This window comes from Sorex araneus, chromosome 1, assembly GCF_027595985.1.
Source record: "Sorex araneus isolate mSorAra2 chromosome 1, mSorAra2.pri, whole genome shotgun sequence".
Taxonomy (NCBI): Eukaryota; Metazoa; Chordata; class Mammalia; order Eulipotyphla; family Soricidae; genus Sorex; species Sorex araneus.
In genome coordinates this window covers 233289831-233308343 of record NC_073302.1, presented here as the reverse complement: position 1 = coordinate 233308343, position 18513 = coordinate 233289831, and the positions used below count along the sequence as shown (strand labels likewise).

At 37.2% G+C, this 18513-nt stretch overlaps 1 protein-coding gene across 4 annotated transcripts in view; it reads right to left on the bottom strand.

The window, feature by feature from the left end:
- Positions 1-18513, bottom strand: part of DCLK1 (doublecortin like kinase 1) — a 372695-nt gene that overhangs the window by 76387 nt on the left and 277795 nt on the right. For all 4 annotated transcript variants that reach the window (XM_004604525.2, XM_055131489.1, XM_055131485.1 and 1 more), the window contains exon 6: positions 13751-13845. In XM_004604525.2, the coding sequence (XP_004604582.1) occupies positions 13751-13845 (95 nt within the window). The remainder of the gene's footprint in view (positions 1-13750; positions 13846-18513) is intronic.

Here is an 18513-nt window from a genome sequence, read left to right as displayed (position 1 = left end):
TTAACTTAAGTTTAGACCTTGTTCATACATTTTTCCATTTATTGGTCCTCATTTTCACCTCTGGGACCCTCAACCCCCGCTACTACCAACCTCATAGCTTCTAAGAAGACACAGTTTTTCAGGTATAGCAAGTTTACACTCAACAAATTCTCAGAAACTGACTTCAAATGAAAGAACAGATAATGAAGTCAGCTCTAGAATTATTTGTTTCACACATGATATTTCCCCACCCCCATCAATGTTATCATAAAACAACATAGAACACAATGATATAATTGGAAGACCTGCTGTATATGGAAATAGCTACCAGGCTCCACTGTGTCTTCTCTTTTTCTATTTGAAAATTCCCAATTTCTTTTGTTTGTCAAGCGACAGGACTCTGTGACTACTTCATCCTCCTGTGGACATACTCCAGGTTGTCATGATTTCCTTCTAATGTTGGGGTTCAAAGTTAGATGGAAAAATTACACAACAGTCATAAACCAATGCAACTTAATAAAAATAAGAACAACACAACAACAAAAATTGAATGCAACATGTAACATTCACTGAACAGCAGAGAACAGAGAAAATATAGAGCTTGCTCTCGAGAATAGAATACCAGTGCAAGACATCATACGGTTGCCCCACAGTGTCACAGCATTTTAGATTTACTCTAAGCTCAAAGTTGTGTCAGATTTTCTGTTCTGTATTTGCAAAGTTGTTGGTTTCTAATTAGCCCAGGAAGTCTGTTTATCATCCTAAATTCATCTTTTTTACACTCAAGGTGGCTTTTTTTTTTTACTCTGATTTTTCTCACTCTCCTTTTTTATTTAGTAACCATCATAGATCATAAGCCTTTTTATATGCTTGTTACCGATCCACAATACACTCAGTGCAGAAATATTTTGGTTATCATCCATGAGTCAGATGGAAGGATTTTGAAAACAGCAAATAGAAAATATATACATTCTTATTCTTTAGAATCAACACAGTAATATTAATCAGCTCTTATTTATTACCAGCAGTTGAAAAGCCCACTGATAAATGTGTATGTTTAAACATGAAATCACTTACCTACTAGACTTTTCTAAGCAGATCATTTTATAGTTTACAAGCTAATAAGCTTCTGTATCTATTAGTTTTTATTTTTCTTATTAGTTTGTTAAGTCAAAAAATATGAATATACAACTCAAAACTTAGAGTTAGAGTTTAACGCAATTAGCTGCTCTAGGAAATATTGTGACATTTGAAATGTCATCACCTCCAAGCAGATTTAAAGGGACCCGTGTGGGCCTTTGCTACCACCTGGATGCTTTTATGGCACACCTTCATAAAAGCACTGCCCTAAGTAAGAACACATCCTAAGTGAACTATTTAGTTTGGGATCACAGAACAGATGGGGAATATATCACACTTTTTGAAGTGAGAAAGCTGACATAACAGCTCTAACCACATTTTACCAAGATGTATCTGACGACTATAAAACAAAACTTAGTTCATTTAAAATATAAATTGTATGAGTTAAAACTTCGACCATTTGTATTAATGATGTCACGTAAACAGATTGCAAAATATCTAATAAATTAATCATGGCAAAAAAAATCTAGATCACTTTCGGTTTGGCAGTAAAATTATATTATCTCCACTTCACATTTTGTCTAGCATACATTAATTGCTTTGCCTAATACTTATTTTTTTTAAATGGTAAAAATGTAATTTAGGAATTTTATAAAGTAAACACAACTTATAAATACTAAACCAAGAATTTTCTTGGTAACATTAAATGCCTGAAACAACTTTATTATGAGCAATGTTGTAAGTCATGATGTTCAAGACTAAACAAAGAGAACTGTCTTGGTGATCTTAACCTGAGCTTTGCAGAATCTCTAAAGATGTCATTCTACACAACAAAAAAAATAAACCATAATCTTGGTGTATGAGTGTTGGAAAACCATGGCATTCTATATGTATATAGGAAAAATCATGCAACTTATTTATTTCCCAGTGGGTATAAAAGATTAAATTGATATTACTCTGTAGTTACTAATGAGACTTATGAGACTTTTATTTGAAATAAGGAGCAGAAGGGATTTGTTTTGACAAATTTCTTTGTCTGCATTCTTCATTCTATGTTTGGCCTAAATAAAATTTATGGCACAGGGATGCATGTGTTCAACTAATAGTTACTGGAAAATGTTAAATGTTATTAAAAAGTTTTGGTCTTAGCTTTTAAAAGACTGGAGAGCTCTTATTTATTACATTGGTTTACTTTGAGGAAGATAAAATAAAAATGGAAACACTGGCACTATTCTAGTAAAGACATAGAAGCCAATATTTAAAAAATAAAAGAAGCTTTAACTTTGTTATATCAGGCAGTCCTTTTGTGGGGGAGGGTCTGCTGGAGGACCACCTTCAGCTGTGCTGAGGACTTAGTCTTCGCCATGCACTCAGGGATCACTCCCAGCAGAGTTCAAGCAACTATATATGGCATCAGGGATTGAACCCAGGTTGGGTGCATGCAAGGCAAGTGCCCCACCCACTGGTCTATCTCTCCGGGCCTCAGGCAGTCTTGTTAATCTCTCTCTACCTTCCAGACTGGAGCGATAGGGTAGGGTATTTACCTTGCATACGGCTGACCCGGGTTCAATTCCTTTGTCCCTCTCAGAGAGCCTGGCAAGCTACCAGGAGTATTCCACCTACACACCAGAGCCTGGCAAGCTACCCATGGCATATTCGATATGCCCAAAACAGTAACAACAAATCTCACAATGGAGACGTTACTGGTGCCTGCTCGAGCAAATGGATGAACAATGGGACAACAGTGCTACAGTGCTACCTTCCAGAATCTCTGTAGTTAGTCTGTGACACAAGAATTCAATTCTAGCCATCTTTTTTTTTTGTAGAAACTGCATGGGGAGGCCATAATCTTTTCTTCCTTTTAAAAATAATTTTTCCCTTTTTGTTGGGTTACACCTGGTGGTGCTCAAATGCTTTTGTCACAGTACTCTTCGGGCCAGGCTGTGCTGGAAACCAAACCGGGGCTTCCACGTGGAAAGCATGTATTCTAACTCCTTAAGCACCAGAGCATATTCTTAAGATACACTTCAAGAAATCATCTTTTGAGGGGACCCAGAAAGTCACCTAGTGCGTCTCCTCTTGATCAAATAATTCCTTCTGTTGTTTATTGCTCAGATGGGAACCGCGTTCTGCGCTGAAGGGGGAATGCTACTCCTCAAGGCACTTACTACATTTCATTTTAACTCTATTATATTTTTTAAAGAACTATAAACACAATTTGGAACCTCAAAAATTTGGGGTCTGGAGCAATAGCACAGCGAGTAGGGCATTTGCCTTGCATGCGGCTGACCTGGGTTCGATTCCCAGAAGCCCATATGGTCCCCAAGAAACTCCAGGAGTATTTCCTGAGTGCAGAGCCAGGAGTCATCCCTGAGATGGGTGTGACCCAAAAAGCAAAAAAATAATAAAAAATAAAATAAATTAAAAAAAATGTAAGTATTCTCTCCAGATACAAGATTATTGCTTCAGGCACTGATTTTTCTTTTAGGTTATCATGACATATACATATGGGTTACTAAGGAGAATCAATTAAAGCAAATTGTCAGGCCAGGAAACTAGCTCAGAGGACTGCAGTACATGCTTTGCTTGCAGGAACCTGGGTTCAATCTCACACACTCCTGGGAGTGACTGCCAAGCATGGGAGCATTAGAGAGGGAGGTCCTGGCATAATCAGGTACGGCTTCAAATAGTAGGTTAATAAATTTTTAAATAAAGCAAAATGTAACTTTAACATTAAAATAAATCTCATATGACTACTGGCTTTAAAAATGGAATTTTAAATTTCTATAATAATTTCAATGTGAAATATTTTTCTAAGCAGTAGCATTCTTTTTTATCCCTATACCATGTTAAAAATAAACGTTTAATATAGGATTATACTGTTAAATGGGGAGAATCAAATATTATATCATTATGTGTTTAATTTATCTACTATATGTATTTTATCCATCTATTTAATGCTTTTAAAATACTGGCATACACAGATGTACGCACATATGTAGATATACAGGTTTTTTTGCCCCATAAATTGGAGGAACTTGGGAAAAATGCTTTGAAGCCTAACTGTATTTTAAGTTTAAAAACATTTCTTGTTTTTCCCAACTAATTGCCAACAACTAGTTGCCAATTTTCCTGATAATATTAACAAGTTAAAATTAAAGTAGCCCTAGAGAGGAAAGTATTTTCAATGATTTTACTGTACCCAACCGAAACAGGATACACTATAGAATCTTATTTTTTGGTCACTGTCAGTAATCTACATATGGAGGTATTCTGTTATATCTCAAGTATCATTAGCTGATGCAAATTACATCATAAAATTGTTATACATCTGACTAAGAAAATAACCCTTACCCCAAGTGATTATTTCCATGTCCACTTGTCAAGTTTTCCAAAAGAAACTCACTGAACAACACAGGTGATTTTTCCTGTTTATTATATAGTTATGCTAAGGTGATAAGCGTCACAAGTACAGTTGGAGAGTAACATGGTCCAATGTGAGACACAAAGCACAACATTCACAATGAAACCACGGCACAAAGTGATGGGGTTTTCGAAACAGAGTAGTTCAACGAGATACTTCATCATTTAGTTCTATAAAACTGCTGATAGCCTCAACCAATAGATTTTAAACATATTGGTGCTTAAAATACTTTAACACCAAATACTTTAAAAAAATACACCAAATAATTCAAACTGTGAGCAGAAAGTATGTCACTCCCTTTATAAAATCTTACCCAAATTCATACTGCATTTCAAAATAAAAAGTTCTTAGAACCAATGAATTTAATTCTTTGTTTATAGACACATATAAATTTGAAAACACATCAGAAAAAAACAGATTTCATAGTTCTTTGCTTTTAACCTTTCACTGCCCACTGCCCTGGTATCAAAAACATTTTGTGGTCATATATAATACAAACACCCATGTGTTACATGCATCATTTATACTATCTTAGGATTTATTCATCATTTTTATTAAAATGAATCACATTTGAAAGACACTATATATCATGCTCCCTTAAAATTTATAACTAGGGTCTCAGATTTTCTCTTTTCCATAGGCATTACAGGCACAAAATTACAAATATTTCTCAGTTCACAGTATAACAAGCCATATTAGCTATCACTACATTGAATTCAATACATGTCTAATTGTCACACTGTATTTCTGTGGAATATTTCTAATATAGTTACCACTAACATGCAAAATTAGAGATGCAAGCAAGAATAATGTAATTATGCATGAGTGGGCAAAGGTATGCATATTGAGTAAATTAATTCAATTAACACTCTAAATATGTATATACACATATATCTATACACAACAGAGCAAGCATATTAAGACAACTATTCAAAATATGCCAACAGTTTCAAATAGTGCACTGAAAGAATATACAAAGTTCCTTACAAGCTTCCTAGCTTTATTATTTATATCTGAGTTTGTTTGTTCATGGTTCCTTTTGTTAGTTTGCAGTGCCAGCATTGAACTGGGATCTGATATGCAAGGCAAGCATTCTACCAGAGAGCTACCTGCGGAGGCTCCTGACTTTGTTATTAAATGTACTTCACATCAACTACAGCCTGTATTCTCTTATATTTATGTTTAAATATCTGACTGTTCCCAATTATATATATATATATATTAATATTACTTTTTTGATTTAAAAATCATATTTCTTTTTTTCTGTTCCAGAATTCATGTTGAGCAATGAGTTCTGGGTAACATTTAATTGTTAGTGACTATTGACTGTGTTACTACATATCATTGATATACTTATTAGAGAAACATAATATTCAACAAATTTAATAACTGAAACCAGAATATAATAAAAACATCATTATGTGTTTATATTTGATGGTTAGTATAGTATATAGCTTGTCTGAATTTCAAATATTTTTGTTTGCTACATTACAATTTAAAAAAATTAATCAGCACATCTGACTATTTGGAACTGTTTGGCCATACAAAAAAACAAAGTACTTTTGAACTTAAATATGCTCTGACTAATATGTTGTGTTGAACAATTTATGACATGAAGGTTTTACATATAATTGCATAAGCCAGTAACTTGTAAGGCTATGTCACAAATATCACAATTGATTGCTTATAGTCTATAAACACATGATTTGTATAGAAAACACTAAGACACTGAATCTTAGACACGTATGTAACATTGACACTTATGTATAGATATATGACCACATGTGAAGAATTTAGTAGCTCAATGCAAAAAGACATAGACACTTTTTAGATATATGATTCTATATTTTTTCCACTTGTATTAGAAGTGGGGCCTTTTGACTTTATTGTCACTAAATGAGAAAAGGAAAAATGAGCCCAGTCATTGCAAAATAAATTTGCAGTGGATACAACCATATCTCTTGCTGTTTAGTACAGGGAACACGTAGAGTACATAAATGCTGGTTCAAAACGTTTTTAGAAGATATTGTTTAATTTTTAGTATTTAAATGAGCCAATATTTGAACACAGGGATGTATACAGATGAGCAGACCTGACGCTTCTTAAAATCAGATGATAATGTAGACACAATGTGCATTCCCTCAACATACACACTACATTGGTTAAGATAAAGAAGAAGCACACCAAGACACACTAGCTTTCAAACTAGTCTTTTTGAGTTCACACCAAACTTCGCATCTGATTATATTATTAGGCTTTACATATCTAAGGTACTAAAATTTTATAATAATTAAAAGGAAAAATATGATATCTTATTTTATGACTCCTAGAAGAAAAAATAGTGAGTATATTAACTAGTACATAGTCTTCATAGCACATTTAAGGCTGACTCAGGACAAAATGCATGGCTTTTGCTGGAGTTCTTTCTTGTTCAGAAAAAAACATTTTAAAATTCAGTGTCTAACTTTTAAAAAAATCTATAAGTAAGTAAATCTTAAGTGCCTATAAATCACCAATTTAGTTCCACCACTGAACTGAAAACTTCTGGTTTGTTACTAAAGATCTTTTTATTTCTGCTTTAGTATAATGGAATTACACTCTGCATAGAAAGAGATCTCAAAGTCTATAAATGGTGTGCTGTTTCAATCTCTAAGTTGCTTTAGTTTCAAAAGTAAATGATATATATTGCCCCTGAACAGTCCTTTAATAAAAGTCATATGTTCAAAAGATTAAATGTTGTGGAATAGCATTTCCCTTGGAACTGCATGAATGGAAAGTTGGCCATGATATCTATCGACAATTAGTACAAGTCCAGTTTCTTTTTGCCGTGTCTAAACAAAGCCATAGGCTTCATATCAATTGGCAATATCTGCCACTTATCCAGAACAAATAGCATTTATTGGACCTTTCTAAGCATCAGTTGTCCATAAGATTGACAGTGCAGGAAAGGTAAATTATTGAGATTTATTTTTGTTCTGGACCATCTGACCCCACCAGATTTAAGTTAACCGTTTCAGTGCTTTCTTTGCATTTTGACAGTTCAGTCAAATACATACTAATCTTTTATGGACTCAACTGTATTAAGTAATGCATTTTACAAAGACATAACTAGAACAGACACCAGCACAGGCAACTTCACAGATGTTTACTGTTTGAGTTAAAACAAAGCAGCCTTTTGATCTCAGCAGGAGTCTCTGTTCATTTCTATTAGAAACAGTTTTAAAACCTGAAGTCTGGAACAGGTACTATTATAAACTGTTCTTTCAAGATGGAATAGTTCAGTTTGCGGTTCTTGAATAATCTGCCAGAGAAGTGTCTTTCTCCCCAGCAGACAGGATAATAAGGCACTAATTATTATAAGGCTAAGTTTTCAAATGCTGTTAGATTGCCTGAACATTTTTTTCCCTTCTTCTTTTGGTTGGAATATTTATTCACTTAGAAAGTGTGATAGTAACATATGTAACTATAAAACAGATGGTAAACTTTGATAGTTGAACAACTTATCAAGGATATAAATTAACATTTAAAAAGTATATGACAACTGAATTTCTTTCCATATTGAATCATACATATTGTTCTTAAATTCATTTTCAAGTTAAAAAACTCAAGTAAAAGCCTCCAAATGGCATTATACATTTTAAGTTTATCACCTAGTGAGATATGTCAAGCCTGTAGAATATTGAAACCATGCTTTACAAGTCTTAAATTGTTAGTGTTTGTACTAGTAAAAGTAAATGATCACTAAACTATGGCTTAAATACAACAACCATACACAATAATTTTAATATTCATATTTTAATATAATCATTTTAAGTTTAAGGAAAGCTGACTATAATAGAGGAAAGGAAGAGCAGAATTAGTAGGTTAATGTTTAACAATAGGTTATAACCATAGACTTACTTGTTTTAACACAAAAGGAGTTTTGCATATGAAAATTTCCAAAGCACCAGAAAGATGCAGTATAAATCAGAGTGAAGATTTAGCTATTTCAGACAGATTTGTATAGCACCATTTCAATGACTTGGCTTTTCAAGATTTTTTTTTTAATTCCAAAACAGTTTTTTAGGCCTGTGTGTAAAAATGATAAAATGTTGTCTGCACTCAACTTTGACACATTTGAAAAATTACAAAATTTATTTGGGGGAGAAATTACATAATTTATTGTAATATAATTGAATACATTATTCATTATGCATGATGATATGCATACTTATATCTCTCCAATTAAATATAAGCATATTTATATGATGTCTCCATTAAAAGGTAAATTGACAAAATAAAATTACCTAACCAAACTGCCTCCCACCAATATTGTGCCTACTGTTAGTGTCTTCATGAGACATAGCCTTAATGTGAGTGCTTTTTCTCATATTAATCCTTAAAAAGGTAGCTTTGCCTATTGTCTAGGGAAAAAAGTCACCTAAATGAATATTTTGATTATTTTTCAATAAGAGTACCATAAAGATCAGAAATCCACATTTTAAAAGGACTGCAACTTAAAAAAAAGCTTTCTAGTGTAATTTTAATTTGTTTTACCAAAAGTATGTGAAAATTATATCTATATATCTATCAATAATTAAATGAAATCCCTGTCTCCAAAGACATGATTCTGAGTCTATGTCATTACCATGTTCTTTTACTCAATATTGGGTGCATATATGAAATTTATCTGGAATCAGGTCTTACACAAAAGCCTCAGCATTTGAGCCAGTGTGTGTTTAAACTTCCCCCAATCAAATCAGTGGAAAAGGGATTTCTCAAAAGCTCCTTCCAGGATTGACATCATAAATATGGAATGCTTACCTATTTATTTTTATATGATTTGGGGTTTCTCCTTTCGTGATATGCAAAACTCTTTTGTGTGTTTTGCTGTTAGACTTTTGCTAAGAAATGTGAAACCTTCACCCAATCACAAACCATATACATTGCTCCATTGTTTCTTTTACACTGAGTCTCCTACTGAATCCAAATCATCCGAAGAGAGGGGGCGATACAGGTCCTGTAAGATGAAGGGCAGTATAGATTTGTTTACTTGGCATTCCTGGGTGCCCTGTGGCTTCCTAAGGAGTGGAGCAATACTGCCTAAGGTTAATCCTTGGTTTCTGGGACTGGAGAGACAGTACAATTGGTAGGGTGTTTGCCTTGAATTCAATCCTGGCACCCTATATGTTTCCCTGAGACCAGCCTGGAGTGATCCCTGAACACAGCCAGAGTAAGGCCTGAGCATAGATGAGCATGGTCCAAAACCAAACAAGAACAAAACAACAACAAAAGATTCCTTCCTTTCTAATGTTATTCAGTGTCTTAGAGTCACAATATTTGGTTAAGAGGAAACATAATTGAGAAACCACCTTCATAGGGAAACAAAGATGCATATTTGACTTACTGGCAAGAACAGCCAACTTTGCTAATAGATACCCTGGCAATGCTTCCCCTGAATAATGATTTCCCTTTCTGGGCTGATCAGAACTGTGCTGGCCTCAACAAATAATATATCAGGTGCCTAAATTAGCTTCCAGCAATACTGAGCTTGAGCAGTGATGCACTGGTACACAGCAGCTCATGTGGTACATTTGTACACTGCATAAACCCATTATTCACTGTCACCGTCACTGTCATCCTGTTGCTCACCGATTTGCTGGAGCGGGCACCTGTAACGTCTCCATTGTGAGACTTGTTGTTACTGTTTTTGGCATATCAAACATGCCACAGGTAGCTTGCCAAGCTCTCCGAGAGGGGTGGAGGAATCCAACCCGGGTTGGCCTCGTGCAAGGCAAATGCCCTACCCACTGTGCTATAACTCCAGCCCAAACCCAGTAAACGCTGTCTTTTCAAAATGTGATGTTTGGAAGACAGAAAGAATACAAACTTGACTTGTCTTTACCAATGTTCTTCCCTATTCCTCAAGCGTTCACCCATCACCTTCTTCTTTATTCCTCTACCCCATCTTTGCTACTAGATTTCTCAGTTGGTAGCCAGGCAACCAGCTCAGATCTGCAGTGTCTAGATTCTTGGCTTCTTTTTGATTTTGTACCACCCACTCCTCACATCATCTGACTGATCGCATAATCTATGAAAGTCAGTGATGTGGGAGATTAATGGGAAACTTCATTCAACCTACACAACGCAACTCGTTTCTACCTGATTAAGAAATGAACCCCCAAAATTTCGCAGATGAAAAAGAGGCCCCCCAAACCTGCCTCTGTTACCTGCCCAATGCTTCTAGTCAGCAATATAAAAAACAGGTTTAGAAAAATAGTGAGGGTGCTTGGTATATGACCACAGTTTAATAAAGAAAAATGGCTGGCATGCAGACTCTCATTGTATTGGACTGTTTTAAAACATCAGAAAACTTAACATAAAAATATATATTCAAGGAAACAGTTGATTAAGTCATCATAATATAAAGGGAAAATATAGATTTTCTTATTTAAGAAGAACAGCCAAACACCTAAAACATAACTCTTGTCCTGTGTCTTAAAATGGGGTACAAAGTGTGTGTATGTGTGTGTGTGTATGTGTGTGTGTGTGTGTGTGTGTGTGTGTGTGTGTGTTCGCGCGTGCGCGCTGGGGGTGGGGCAATCAACTCATTTTTCTGGCCATGTTGCTAGGCAACACAGAAGGAAAAATAGAAGTAGCTACTGTTTTCCAATTTGCAACAAAAAAGAAAGTTAATTTATTCTTTGATGTGTCTACTTTTAGCACTTGCCATCTCTCACTTATTTCAGTATTTCCTGCATAAGAATATAGCCAACCATTTGAGAAGAACAGTAACCAAATTTGAAACAGGATCAGTTTTTAGGGATCTTCTAGACCCATTTTAATTGGGAGGGGTTATTTGATGCATTGCCACCACACCAAGATGAAAGCTCCCCTCTCCAAGGCAGCTGGGAATGTCTCCACTCACTGACATGGTACATGGATGGAGGATGTTCATTTATGGCCTGAATTCAAAAGCCAGGAAACTGAACCATCTCTGAATTATCCAGCACTCTGCTCACAACATGTGTTTAATAACTGTTTTCAGATGGTGATAAACCCTTTGTCTTCCTAAAACAAAAGGGATTGTTTTTCCCTCTCAAGTTGAGCCCTTACACTGGTGGTTTAAATGACAAGATGAAACATCTTTAAGGAAAACATCCTTTATAATCATTTCCCAAGTGCGGGCAATGTTAATTATGTAAGTCATTGGCTGCACAGCTGCTAGCAGCTAGATAGAAATTTTCTGCCTCAGTTGAACAAAATCTTAATGAATCAGAGGCTACAAGGGAGCAGAAGTAAAATTTAGCCTCAATTTTGCCAACCAAATGGAGCTGAGCAAAGCCCCTTCCACCCGCAAGATGGGGGTCTGTCCTCACAAAGCATGCAGGGAGAAAAGTGTGAGTTTGTACTAGAGACTCATTGCAATTTCATCTAAACAACTAAGCATGTGTGAAAACCTAAATCTGAGTTTAATTAGCTGAAAGGATAAAGAGGGATTTCTAGGCTAGGTATACTCTGTAAAGTATAAACTTCAAAAGCAACTGTTCTATGCAAGATGTTCTGTGATACAGCTCACAGCTGCTGCGGTGATGGAGTCTTTCCGGGAAACGTTTAATAGAAGAGAATCAGGCCACTACCCTCTCCCTCCACGCAAGAATAGATCTTTAGGAGATTAAAGGAATGCAGCCAATTCTCTTCACTAAGTCTTTCAATTCGCTAATGATTCTTGTATTTCCAAATGCCAAATTAGACTGTGGCCAAGAAGAAAGCCATAGTGAAAACATTCCAGTGGGACTGGAAAAGAATAATTGGGGTTTCTATTTGGAAAGAACCTCTTTTTGGTGGGAGGAGTGTTACTTGTTTTTCCCACTGAGGCCTAGAGAAGATAACAGACTTCTCTGAGACAGCATGGCCATTGAGTGGAAGGACAAGAGCCAAACCACATGCCTCACTGCCTAATCCAAAATAAGTTAATGCTCAGGGCAGAAGACTCCATGGAGCGGGACAACACAACCTGATATCTGACGAGTTAGATTCCAAAGAGAGTGGGCCTGACCAAGTATCTGTCCATTTTCAGGTCATGGTATGTTGACAAGACCTGAGGATTCTTGAAGATGAGGAACCTATCTTGGGTGCAATTAAAATTATTGAATTTAAAGCCTTATATTAAATCTTAGAGTGAAAGTTTTTTCCACTTTGGAGAAGCCCATTTCTCTCCTGAATATCTCTCTACCCCTCTCCCTCCCTCTCTTCCTCCATCCCTCCCCCTCTCTTCTCAATCTCTCTTTTTATCTCCCCTAACATTTCTCTATGTATATTACTTTTGGTAAAATAAGATTATTTTCTAACATAATAAAATTAAATAAATCTAATATTGAAAGAAACCAAATTTAAGAAGCCAGTCTTTGGGTTCAGAAGTACCCCAAGAGCCCTGGTGTATGAAAGTGTTGGGTGAGCTCCTCAGAAAGTCTCTGAAGAGTTCACTTTCCTTCCCGTCTCACTTCTAAAATAAGGGTCATTGCAGACTTTCCATATCCTCCACTGCGCCTTCCTCCTCCATCCCTTCTCCCATCTCTCTTTGTGCCATGCAGCTTCAGAAAAAAAAACCAACAATACATGCTGGAAGGATAAGAATAGTAATTCTTCCATCCTGAAGGAAGAGCTAATCTCCCCTCACTGACTTAGCATAAAGAAGCCAAAAAAGAAACTGCTACCTTGCTCTCCAAGGTCAGTCAACTTCTCCATTATTACACAAGAAGCCCCCACACGCCCCCCCCAAAAAAAAATCGCAAGTAGTGATGAAAGCAAATGTGCTCCATGTGAGTTTCATTCACAAAAACACATGTCGTATGCACCCCTCCCCTGTGTCACGTTTCTTGAGCTCTGGGCCACCATTCTATGCTACCAACTTATCACCGTGGCTCACTCTCCCAGCAATGGCACTTTTCTTATTCCTTCCTTAAGGAAGGCTGATAATTCCTGCTGATGTTGGCAAATGAAACTTTTGTTCAACTAAGAAGCTGACAAACGTGTGACAATGAGATCTTAGTGCATTCAGAAAAGAATGGCCTATTGGAAAGGAATGAAGCAAGTGATTATTCCTCTCAGAGTTCCAATGTGAACAACCATCCAGAGAAATTAGAAGTCCTGAGTGCTTCATCTCCTATCCTGGACTGGCTATTTCTTAGAGACAAACAGCACTATCATGACAAGGCTACTTGCTGGCACCTGTGCCACTTTGCACCCAGGTTCAGACAACAACCGGGTGCTTGCCCATCTCCTTACCCTCTGCTTCCGCAGGCTTCCAGGGCTGGTGGGTGATGGGCTGGGCGACTTGCCGGAGCGCGGAGTAGAAAGCTGACTACCAGGGGTTCCATTAACTGAAAGTACAAAGAATCACAGAGAGAGAGGAAAAAAGATATGTCAAAGAAGTTTCATGACAGATCCTCTTCGAGGATTTAGCAAAACAACTATAAAGGAATATTTGCTAAAATTCTAGCCACCTTTCTATTTGCAGTCCTGAAAGAGAGCCTTGGGGAATGAACCTTCTGTAGAAATTCACTGTGAGCCCTGAGTTTTAATATAGCAGCCCGTTACATAAAAATCTTTTTTTCCGTGTATTTTTACAACTTCCCTGGTGAATTATTAATGATGGTTTCAACAGAGCTGGGAGAGACTTTAGAAATATGGTAAAGGTCCTGACACATTTCAGTGGGGTTCACCCTTGATTCTTCAATTTAGCCTCCCTGTCTTACCCTGGAGTAGTAAATATTAGAGCAGTTCACAAGTGAGATTCCCCATGACTTGTTAAAATAGGTCATACAGACGTTTTTGTGGGTCAGAACTTACTTCTCAAAGTTCCTGCAGCCCCTGTGTCCTAGACGATATTGCACTGGCCCTCACTGTGAAGGACCTGTCTTTAGCAGGACAAAGTAACTGACAGTGATACTCAGGACCTCCTTAAAATGTGTCTCTTTTACACTCAAAATTAAAGCTGTTTTTCAAGTAGGGCAAAATCACAGGATTCTAGATAATTCTCAAGACTTTAATAAAAATTCTTCATTAAATTACATCATAACTCCAGATCTCAAGTAAACGTTTCCTTTCTCTGAAGAGCTGTACCTCTAAGAACTGACAAAACACTGAACCACATAAGACACAGAAGGTCTCTGCTTACCTGTAAAAACACCATTTTTAACATCTTTTATATCCACAGTCAATGAAGTCAAATTAGCAATGAGACACACACATCTCAAGGGTGCAAAACAAGCATTTTCCGTGAGGGAGAGCAAGAATGCATTTTAAACTTACCTTCTATGAGTTCTAACATGGACACAGTGTTTGACCTGACACTAGCAAGAGGCGAAATTCTTTTTCAGCACTAAGCCGAGCACCCGCGGAAATGGGAGGCGTTGGATTAGTTAAGGATGGCTAAGGCTTCTCCCAGAGCAGGCTGAATGAGATGCAGGATTCATCAGCAGATGCCTTTTCTGCGTAAGGCTGACGTATTCCCAGCAGCAGTGGGAGGTGCGGGTTCTGTCTTAGGCTACATCAAAGGTGTCAATTAAGCCTCATGCCAACGCAGAGCCACTGCATCCCCCACCCGACACCACTAACTCCGGAAGCCAGCCCTTTCAGTACTTAGCACTGAATCATAATAAAGTGCCTCTGGGGGCAAGAAACCCAGTGACTCATCTGAAAATCAAAATGACAATAACGCTTCTAAAGTCTGGTGGCTCCGAGGTAATAAGCACACCCTCACAAAATTTGGAGGCAAGGTACAATGTTTATTGATTTTTCACATACTAACATTTGGAGCCCATGAAAGTGGGAAGCTCCCTATTTTGTCATCTTCTCCAAAGACCTTTAAAAATCCATGCTACACTGTTCCCTAACAGGACTGAATCACATAATTCTAGCTGTGATTTGTACTGACCACCGATCAGTAATCCAGAAAACAGCAAAACAGCAAAAAGCAGACTTCTACTTTTGCTGTTGAAATGTAGTTGGGGACTTGTAAAAAAGGCGTGTGTGTGTGTGTGTGTGTGTGTGTGTGTGTGTGTGTGTGTGTGTGATTTCAGCTGGAAGTCCTGGGAACGTTTTGATTTGCTTGCATTCTCTAGCCCTGTTTTTGCTGAATAAACTTTATGCTCAAGCTTTTGACCCTGGATTTTGCAGCCAGCTGCCTCTATGGATAGGGGTCTGAACTGGACTAGGGCAAAAGAAATGCTGGGTGCAGCAGTACCTATTAGTCAGATAAAACAAGAGATGTGGTTGAATTGATGGGAAAACAAGTTTTATGACTGTATGTTTTACATACATTACCTAAAGGCTATACTGATTTAATCTCCCAAAAAAGATTGAATGTGAAAGAAAACACAAATTATTTTTTTTTACTTCTGAGATTCTACCCTTATCAAGTTATGGCAAATAAAGAGAAAGAGTATGCCCAGTAAAACAGCCTTAGAAATATCATAATTTCAACAAAACAACGCAAAAAGCTTTTCATTTAGTAAGCAGCTATTATACATAAACCTCAGTTTTATCAAAGACATGTTCATGGGACAAGAAAGAGTTAACAGAATTTAGAACATGTGCACATATACAATGCAGACCGAGCAGTCTTGGTAGCTTCTCCCAGCTCTGTTGTGTTACGGGGTTGCTCCTGAAACGCTCGGGGACCATGTGATACTGGGAATTGGTCCCAGGCCTTCGGCATGCAAGGTCTGTGTTCAGCCTATTAAGCTCTTTTGAGATGGAACCCAATGAATATTTCACTGGTTTCCCAAATAAATTAACTACTTTTTGTATGTTGCATGCTTTTAGCTATCTTTGGTCACATCAAGATGTTTGTCATATTCCATGAACTCTCTTTATTGGTAGATGTGATGGATGTAGGACACCACTATTAGTAGCTAATATCAATGTACTGTTAGCTAATTTAGCAATGGACTAGAGTGATAGCACAGCAGGTAGGGAATTTGCCTTGCACGCGGCCGACCCAGGTTCTATTTTTCGGCCCCTCTTGGATTGCCCAGCAAGCTATGGAGAGTATCTTGCTGGTACGGCTGAGCCTGGCAAACTACCCGTGGCATATTCGATATGCCAAAAACAGTAACAACAAGTCTCACATGGAGATGTTACTGGTGCCCGCTCTAGCAATTCAATGAGCAATGGGATGACAGTGATACAGTGACAATGATATAATCTCATTTAACTATTACAATAGCTACAAGGCAGACAATATCATTTTACAGAAGAGAAAACTGAGGCATTTAAAACATTACATATGGAGCAGAGCTCAAAATCCAAGCAAGACAATCCAGACTGAACTCTTCACCATTACCTCCCCCTACTCCCCTTCTAGCCAGCAGGCACCAAACTAGTAATCACAATACAGCATTTAAGGAGGGAAAGTCCTGGGTCTTGCTACTAGAATCCAAACAACCTATGGAGACGCTGTTAGCCCATGCACTAGAGACAGGGTAACAAGTAATGAAGCCAGAACCAATGTACAAGTAGGAGCTCATTTTGTTCAGTAGGGTAAGGATCAAGGAAGGAAAAGTGTTTTAAGGAGAAGACACCACCTGGACCCTAATAGGTGTAGAGGATGGCGGCTATGTGAAGCAGTAAGAGACCCAAATGAGCTAGTCCAGCAGGTAAGGGAAATTGGAGATACAGAGCTTCATGGATGCGGCTAGATAGAAAGTCTGGGGTTGTGCAAGGCAGAGCTTGGAAACTCTCATTAAGGAGTTTGGGCTTTAGCCAAAGGGTGATGAGAAAACTACTGGATTATTTTAAGCAGGAGCCAGAGGGTCAAATTTGCATTTTTAAAAAAAGCTCTCCAGAGTATTTGCCTTCTCAAGAATGGATTAAAGAAGGACACTGTGAGGTGTCTCTGAGGATGTCTAGGCAGAAGATGAGTCACATTAAAAGGTCCTAGGGTGAGAGTTGCTGGAGCTGGTTCTAGCAATGGTAATGGAGATAAATGGAACCATTGCAGACAATTTAGAGATAAAACAATAGGAAGTGGTTGGCTGAGGAGGACTAAGGCTAGAGAAGGACCAGTATGAACCAAATCATCTTACATAACTACAGTTCTACACTGAATATACCATGAAGCACCTAATCTGTGTGTGTATGGGAATGGGTGTTGGTGGTGGTGGTGGTGGTAGTGGTTTGGCGGGGGGCGGGGGGAGGGTGGGAATGCAGAAATAAAGAAAAGAAGAAAAAGAGATTAGAAAGGATTTTTTTTTAATTTTGTATTGTAGATTGGTGCAATTTTTCCTGCTTCAGATAAGAAAACTGAATCTTGGAGAAATTAGCCAATGACACAAACAGCTGGAATGTGACAGTGCTAGAACTGGCTCTGGTTTTCATGTCTTACTAAAAGAACTGCACACTTTTTTCATTAGTAACTTGTCCTGGCACCTAATAGCGTGTTCAGGGCTCTTGTCCCATGTCTTCAGGGCTAAGAACAATTAGGATTCTTTCATCACTGGGATGCTAGGATTTTCCTCATTTATTGAAAGTAACTGAGCTTAATACTTCTATCTGGGTTGCTCTCTTTATGGATAAGTGAATCTCATGTGACAAACAAGTACTTACAAGCAAGTGTTCTTGAATACAACACACTTAAAAAAAATGGGAATTACTTGTTCTTAGCCATCAGAGGTCTGTTAAGATTGTTGTTATTAGCCACCTAATAAAGCATTAGCAACTTTCTCAAATGCTTTCTTAATATCTAGAAAACAGAATATACTTTAGTTTGTGATTACAAACTGGTGGAATAAATCATACTATTCCAAGTTTGGCAAGTTTGACACATTTATTGAGATTTCTCCTGTAATGCTGGATGTTCCTGAGTGCCAACATATAGTGTTTGCCATGTATTTACTATAGCTAATTAAAAATTAGCTAAAAATAATGTTAATGTGGGATGACTTTGTTAAGAAATTCTTTATATTAAGCCATAGGAATAAGCTTACAAAAGAGTGGAAGGTCTATGCAATAAATGCTATAAATGCTGCAAAGAGAACTAAAAGAAA